General features: G+C 47.4%; 1 protein-coding gene across 1 annotated transcript; it reads left to right on the forward strand.

Annotated features, from left to right (window-relative positions):
• The first annotated feature begins 2381 nt into the window (after window positions 1-2381).
• Window positions 2382-3092, forward strand: CDC42EP2 (CDC42 effector protein (Rho GTPase binding) 2). The gene has a single exon (XM_009890000.1). The coding sequence runs from the start codon at window positions 2382-2384 to the stop codon at window positions 3090-3092; it is 711 nt and encodes a 236-aa protein (XP_009888302.1).
• Window positions 3093-7919: the final 4827 nt, after the last annotated feature.

The raw sequence follows: 7919 nt of genomic DNA on the forward strand, positions 1-7919 counted from the left end.
TGCCGGCATCGCGCCACACGCATACCTTGAAAATGTCATTTCTTGGTTGTTTTTTTTTCCTCAAAATGCACATTTTTAAATAATTTTGGCACTTTTTCACGGCTAAATCCCAACTCTGCGGTTCCACGGTGCCGGCGCAAGGCTGGCTCGCAGCTACGCCGCCATCAGGTGTTTCGGTGCCCGTATTTCACACCCGCCGCCGCTTCTCATTAGGCTTTAATCCGCCCGGGATTAACGAAGCCGAATTCTGCATCGTCAGGTTTTTTTCCCAGGCCGGAGCCGCCGGGAATGGGATTACCGATGACGGCGTTCCTCCCAGCGCCGCGGTCCTGACGGCATCGTTGGCGGCTCGGTCCCGCTTCGTTTCGAGGCGTTTTAGGGATATTTTTTTCTCCTCCGCGTTGCTGTGGAGCGAACGGCACCTCGGGAGCATCTTCCAGATGTAGGAGGGTCTCCGGGAAACACCGAAAAGAGGAAATTAGGAGGAAAAAATAAAAAAAAATAAAAAAAAATAAACCAAGAAGGGAATAACGGGAGCGGCGTAGAGAGGATGCGGTTTCGGCCCCGCATCCTAACGCTAACGAGGGCGCAGCGGGCGGCTGAAGGCCAACGCGGGACTTTACCGTCCTTCGGTGGATTGTTGTTATAATATTTGGAAGGTGAACGTGGGATTTTCCGGCCCTCTGGCGATTATTAATTATTATGATTAGATTTTGAAGGCAAACCTGCGATTTTCCAGCCCTCTATGGCTTATTAATTATTATATTTTTAAGGCGAATGTGGGATTTTCCAGCCCTCTCTGGATTATTATTGTTATTATGATTATTTTTTAAGGTGAATGTGGGATTTTCCAGCCCTCTGTGGATTATTAATTAATTAATATTGTTATATTTTTAAGGGGAACCTATGATTTTTGATCCCTCTGTGGATTATTAATTATTAACATTATTATATCTTTAAGGTGAACCTAAGATTTTTGATCCCTCTGTGGATTAATAATAATAATTATTATTATTATATTTTTAAGCCACATGTGCAATCTTCCATCCCTCTGTATGTTATTATATTTTTTAAGGTGAATGTGGGATTTTCCACCCCTCTGTGGATTATTAGTATTATCGTTATTATTTATTTATTTATTATTATATTTTGAAGGTGAACGTGGGATTTTCCATCCCTCTGTGGAGGAGGATGATGATATTATTATCGTTATTATTTATTATTATATTTTGAAGGTGAACGTGGGATTTCCCATCCCTCTGTGGAGGAGGAGGATGATGATATTATTATTATTATTAATTATTATTATATTTTGAAAGTGAACGTGGGATTTTCCATCCCTCTGTGGAAGATGACGATGATTATATTATTAGTATTATTAATTATTATTATATTTTGAAGGTGAACGTGGGATTTCCCATCTCTCCACGGCTTATTATTACATTTTTAAGGACAAATACAGAGGGCAGCTGTGGTTCAGGGCAGAGTTTGGCACCCTCTGCCATCCCGGTGCCACTGGGCGGCTGCCATCCCGGTGCCACTGTGCCGCCTCGAAACCCCCCCGTCACCGCAGGCGCCTGCGATGCCGAAGAGCCAAAACGGCACCGGCCGCGACAGCTTTGGGCTCTAAATCCCCATTTCTGCCCCGTTGAGGTTGCGCGTAACGTTACTATCGCCAAAAACGCCCCTTTTTGCCTCATTCCACCCCACAGCTGAAAAATCACACCCAGATCCAAACGCGTAAATTGAGTCGGATGAATATGACTAAAACTGGGGAGAAAAAACCCACCCAACTTCCTTCCCCCTCCCGCCTTAATCTCTATTATTTTTTATTTTAGCGTGTCGTTGGGTGGAGTCGCCTTACGCGTGGCCAAGAGGAGAGGGAACGGAAATGAAAATTAAAAAATCTCTCTTTTTTTTTCTGAGCTAGAAATCCCGCTTTCCAATGCTTTGCTCTCCCAACCTTTAACTCCGGCCCCCCGTAAAAACGCAAATCCTCTTGGATTTCCAGCTCTGACCCCATTCCTGATTTATTTATTTTATTTTATTTTTTGCCTTCTGCGCCCAACGAATCTTGAAGGAGAGGCCCCGAGTGCCTGGATTTAATTACCTGAGTTGTTTTGGTATCGATAACGCAGCCAACGAACTTTCGATAGAGAACCAGAGAGCGTCTGGAATTAATTTCCCGGGACGTGTTGACGTTGAGGATCTCCGTCCTCCGTGTTATAACTTGCTCTTCTTTTTTTTTTTTTTTTTTCCTTTTTTGTGATTTTTTTTTTTCTTGGAATTTTGCAGGTTATTTTTTAAAGCCCGCCTTGCCGAGGTCGAGGAAGACAAACTGTTGCGGAGTTGGCAAGGAAAGAGCGCGGCTCTTCGGTGAGATGTCCACCAAGGTGCCCATCTACCTGAAAAGGGGCAGCAGGAAAGGGAAGAAGGAGAAACTCCGCGACATCCTCTCCTCCGACATGATCAGTCCGCCTTTGGGGGACTTCAGGCACACCATCCACATCGGCAGCGGCGGGGAGAGCGACATGTTTGGCGACATCTCCTTCCTTCAAGGCAAATTTCATCTCCTCCCCAGGACCGAAGGAAGCCTCGATTCCGACAAGGACAGCCCCGAGGCGACGCCGTTCGAGTTCTCCAGGACGGCCACCATCTCCGGTCGCGAGCAGCCCTCTTCGGAGACATCTTCTCCCCTCCTTAAAAACGCCATCTCTTTACCCGTCATCGGGGGACCACAGGCTTTGACGTTGCCCTCGGCGCAAGCCCCGCCCAAACCGCCGCGCTTGCACCTCGATGACAAAACGCCGCCGGCGCGAAACCGGGAGGAGGAGGAGGAGGAGGGAGGCAGGAGCGCCGTCCCGCTGCCGCATCCCTGCGCCTCGCGTTTCGCCGCCCCGACCAACGGCTTCGCCGAGGAGAAGGGCGACGCCGAGCCGCCCTTCCTCTCCCACGCCGGCTCCCTCCTCTCCCTCCATGTGGATTTGGGGCCCTCCATTTTGGAGGACGTCCTGCAAGTGATGGAGAAACACCAAGCAGAGCGAACGGGTGGATCTCTACAGGATTCGGGCCGGCAGGAAATCTTGACGTGAAGACGACTCAAGGTAAAGGCATTGAGAAATGGATTAAAATTATTAATTGGGGGGGGGAGTTGGTTGGTTTGGTTTGAAGCTGTCCTTAATTCACAGCGCAAATTTGACTCCGCGCACCTTCCTTAACCGGCGCTGTGGTGTTTCCTCTCGCAGAGCTCGTCGCGCTAACGAGACGTGAGCGTTTCTCCTCGGCGCTGCTCCCCACGGATCTCCGGCTGTTCCCGCAGCGCGGGGGAGAGGGGAAGAAAAAAACCAAACAAAAAAAGAATGAAAACCACCCTACGAAAGCCGCTCGCCCGTTTCCACTTCACCTTTTCGCCGCGGATCGAACCGTAGGACTGCGCCGAGCGGTAGAAAATAAGACAGCGCGCCATCAGAAACGGTTGTTGCACTGGACGGGATGGAACAGCACCGGTTGAATTCCCAAATCGGGAGGATTTGGGGAGGGTTTGGGGGTTTGTTGTTTGGTTTTGGGGTTGGTTGTTTTGTTTTTTTTGGCTTGGAGGGGCTGCGGTTTGCAATGAGTCGAGGCGAAGGCGTGACGCTCGTTGTTTGTCGGCCACCGGAATAATCAAGGGGATGTCAAACGTCAGCCTTTGAGGTGATTTAATATTTTTTTAAGATCTGCAAAAATCGGTAAATCGGTTACATGGGCAAAGGCTCCATCGGGCTTTAACGTTGCGCCGTCTCTAAGGGGAAGCGAAAAGCTCTGCGTGGAGAAGCTAAAAAGAAAACCAACCCCCTCTCGGGCTGTATTTTAACAACTGAACGCGTAGAGTTTGGGGTTGGAATTTCAAGTCGTAAATAAGATGCACAAAAAAATACCCAACCCCAACAAAAAAGAGAATTGTGAAGCTGAAGAGCAGCCGGATTCCTGCGCCGTGCGGGAAAACGCGTTCTCCCGAAAGACGCCGCCCTCCATCAATCGCGGATTGTTTTGGCTGGACGGAGGAAGGAGGGGGGTGAAAGGCTTCGGCACGCAGAAAGGAATGTGAATCCCTTCTGTTTTTTTTTTTTTTTTTCCCAAATAATTTAAAAAAATAGAAAAAAATATCAGTGGAAATGCCAATTCTGCTGACAGCGGAGCGAAAAGAACTTCACGCCCGACTGCGAGGGCTTTTATCCTCGTTCCCCCATCTCCGAATCGAGGACAAGAGGAGCCTGTTGGACTCGGTAACAGCGTAAAAGCAAGCGGGACCTCGTTTTCTAGATGCCATCGTTAATTAACTGCGTTATTTTTAACCGTTTCTGGTAGTTTTAACCCAGGCTGAGACTGGGATTCCCCCTTAGTTAAGGGATTAAGGCACCTCTTTACGAACACGCTGAGTTTTCGCTGCCTTGCCGGAGCCTGACCATGTGTTTCTTTACATCATCGATTGTTCTTTCCTACAGGTATCGTTAAATAACGAGTCATTAGATTAACGAGCTCGTAGCTCGTCACCACACAGCTGTGTCCCGGCTCTTGCTTACTCTTACCCCCACGGGACGCTCACGCTTTTAAGACCAAAAGACTCTGTTTTGGTGGAAACACTACAAATTTGGGGGTAAACCAATTTTTTTTTTTCCAAGCCTGCAGCCTGCAAACCTAATTAAGAAAATGAGGTTAATTGAGCCCAATCTGGGCAGCCACTGGGTTTAATTTCGATTTGATTTTATGCTGATATGCTTCAACCTGCTCTAAACTGGCGGCGCTTCCTCCGAACACACCCATCCACGTGGCGATGACTTATTTTTATTTATTTTAGGGGGTTTATCAGAAATAATCCCAGTGATGGGCTTAGGGGGGCTGTTTTAGAGTATCGTTTGTAATTAATTTACCCTTAATTTATTTCCATGGAAGATGTGGCTGCGTTTCCCAATTGTTTCCTTGCTAACACGCCGCAGCTGCTGTTTGGTCAAACAATTTGAATGAAAAAAAAAAAAGCCTGGAATGGATAATTTTGGGTGGTTTTGGGGTGTTTTTGTGTGGCCCAACATCTTTGTGTGAAGTTGGGGGGGTATGACAGCACAGAGGGCGCTTGTTTTCATGGATTTCACCTTAATTAGTGAATTAAAGTGAGCCAGGGATGAAGATGTTTGAGTTTCCCCACACACACCCCTCTGCTTAATTATCATCAGCAATTAGGAAATAATCGCTGCCGGATCTGGGCAGCAGCTTCCCCACGTTTCGAAATAACACCACAGAGGTAACAGCCAAAAATCCCCTTTTCTCCCCATTTTTTGCTCCTTCCGCTCGTTACAAGCCCGGTTCTCTCCGCAGGGAGTTGGAGCTGCCACTTGTGTCTGGATCTGCTGAAGGAAAAAGCCTCCATCTACCAAAACCAGAACAACTCCTGATCCTCCCGCTCCGACCACCCCACGGTGCCCTCGTTCCACGCGGTTTCCTTTTCATTTTGGGGTTTTTTTCCCCCTTTTTCTTTTTTTTCCGGGGCGTTAATGGCTTTAATTTGACATTAAATTTGGCACCTCTTGACGGTTCTGAGCTGCGTCCGAGGGGATCCATCCCTCTCCGATCGTCCCGCTCCAGTGCTGGAATCGCGGCGCCACCAAAACTCCGATAGCTGGAAGAGAAACGGGAGAGCTGCTCTTACGCAGGGCCGAAGGGAAAAGATGCTTTTAATTTACTGGATTTTGGTGGGGTTTTTTCTGCTGGGAAAAGGCAACGCTCCTCTGCAACACACCTCTCTGCCCGCCGCTGCCCTCTCCCACCCACCTCTCAGATTATATTTGAGATAAACCCCCTAAAATTAGCCCAATCCTAATTTTTTCCCCCCATTTTTCCGGGCGTAATGTCGCCTCCTTAGCTGCAAAAAAACCCCAAACCTAACCTATCACCTGAAATTACCCCAATCCAATTTTTTTACCCGCATTTTTCTGGGCGTAACGTAATCTCTTTAGGTTTTTTGGGTTTCTTTTGCAGCTACCTCCTGAAATTAGCCCAATCCTATTTTTTCCCCCCATTTTTCCAGGCATAATGTCATCTCCCTAGCTGCAAAAAACCTAAAATGAACCTATCCCCTGAAATTAGCCCAATCCTAATTTTTCAGGCATAATCTCATCTCCTTAGCTGCAAAAAAAAAAAACCCAAAACAACCTATCCCCTGAAATGAGCCCAATCCTATTTCCCCCCCCATTTTTCTGGGCATAATGTCATCTCTTTAGTTTTTTTGGGTTTCTTTTGCAGCTATATCCTGAAATTAGCCCAATCCTATTTTTTTCCCCCATTTTTCACAGGCGTAATGTCATCTCTTTAGGTTTTTTGAGTTTCTTTGGCAGCTATCTCCTGAAATTAGCCCAATCCTGTTTTTTTCCCCCCATCTTTCCTGGCATAATCTCATCTCCTTAGCTGCAAACAAAAAAAAAAAAAACCCAAACCCCTCCAACCTATTTCTTTAATTAATTTTTAGCTATTAGGAATAAAATCATTTAGGATTCCCCCTGCCCTGGGGTTTTTGCACAGGGTGGGGGCTTCCTTCACCCCCTCCTTCCCTCCCTCTCTCCGGTCCCTAATTAATCACTCAAATTGCTAATTTATGCAAACAGCTGTTGCTAAACCCTGTTGTGTTTGGTTTTTTTTTTATATATATATATATATATTCCCTGTTCTAAGAAGTGTGAGTCACTCGGGCAGGAACGCTGTGACTCAGCCGGCATGTGCCGAAGAACAACCTCTTTCCCCCCTCGCTTTTTTTCTTTTTTTTTTTTTGTTTTGTTTGAGGATTAAGGCAGAAAAAAGTTAACGAGAGGTTTGATTAACTCTCAGGGGGTAGAGGCTGACGTTCGACTGTTGGCATCCAACCTATCCCCACAACTTCTTCGTTATCCCAAGATTTCCGGGCAGCGGATTAACGAGGCAATAAACTCGGCCAAACGCCTACGCCGACATTTAGCGTTGGAACTCTTCCCCGCGCTGTGAGCCCCGACCCTGTCGCAACACCACCATTCCTCACAGTGACAGAACCTTGAAATTTTATGGGGTTTTTTTATTATTTTTGGTTTGTTTTTTTTTTTTAATTGATGGGGCAGGAAAATAAAGCAGCTGCGTTGCACGCAAGGAACAGCCGGCACGGGGATTAAGAGGAGGAAGGGCAGAGAGAAGGGTTTAAAGTGCTGTATAACCATGGGTGTATATGAAAAAAACAAAAATAAAAGCAATTTCCCAGCAAACAGGGGGAAAAAAAAACCCAAACAAAACCACGTAGAAAGTGGAATTGAGAAGGGAAAAAGAGAGGAATTCACCTGAAAGCTGCTGCTGGACAAACTGTGCTCGCTGCGGGGTACGCCGGCAACTTTGTACCGGTCTCTCTGCCCTGTGGGGTGAATTTGGAGATCTTTGGTTGATTTAGGTTTGATGAAAAGCGACAAGAGCTCAAAAATGTAAATTTTCGACACGGGTTTCCAGGGATGAAGAGGCTGGGGGTGGGGTGGGGGGTGGTTTTTGGGGCACAGCGGTTGTGGCGGCACCACCCACTGAAATCAAAAACACTGGTAGGGGATCTCTGTGGAGGTTTGAGATCTGATGGGGGGGGGACGACCCTCATTTCATCCCCCCCTCGTTTCATCCTCCCGACCCTCATGTCTCCCTCGTTTCATCCTCCCGACCCTCATGTCTCCCTCGTTTCATCCTCCCCTGACCCTCATTTCTCCCCCGTTTCATCCTCCCCTCAATCCCTTTCCTTGTCACCTCCTCCTCACATCCTTCCCCCTCCACCTTCATCCTCTTTTCCTCATCTACCCTTTCCATCCCTCCCCTTACCCCTTTTCCTTCCCCCCAGTCTTTACTCTTCCACGTTTACCTCCCCCATTTGCCCTCCCCCCACCCCATCC

This window comes from Charadrius vociferus, unplaced genomic scaffold, assembly GCF_000708025.1.
Source record: "Charadrius vociferus isolate BGI_N301 unplaced genomic scaffold, ASM70802v2 scaffold1548, whole genome shotgun sequence".
NCBI classification, from domain to species: domain Eukaryota; kingdom Metazoa; phylum Chordata; class Aves; order Charadriiformes; family Charadriidae; genus Charadrius; species Charadrius vociferus.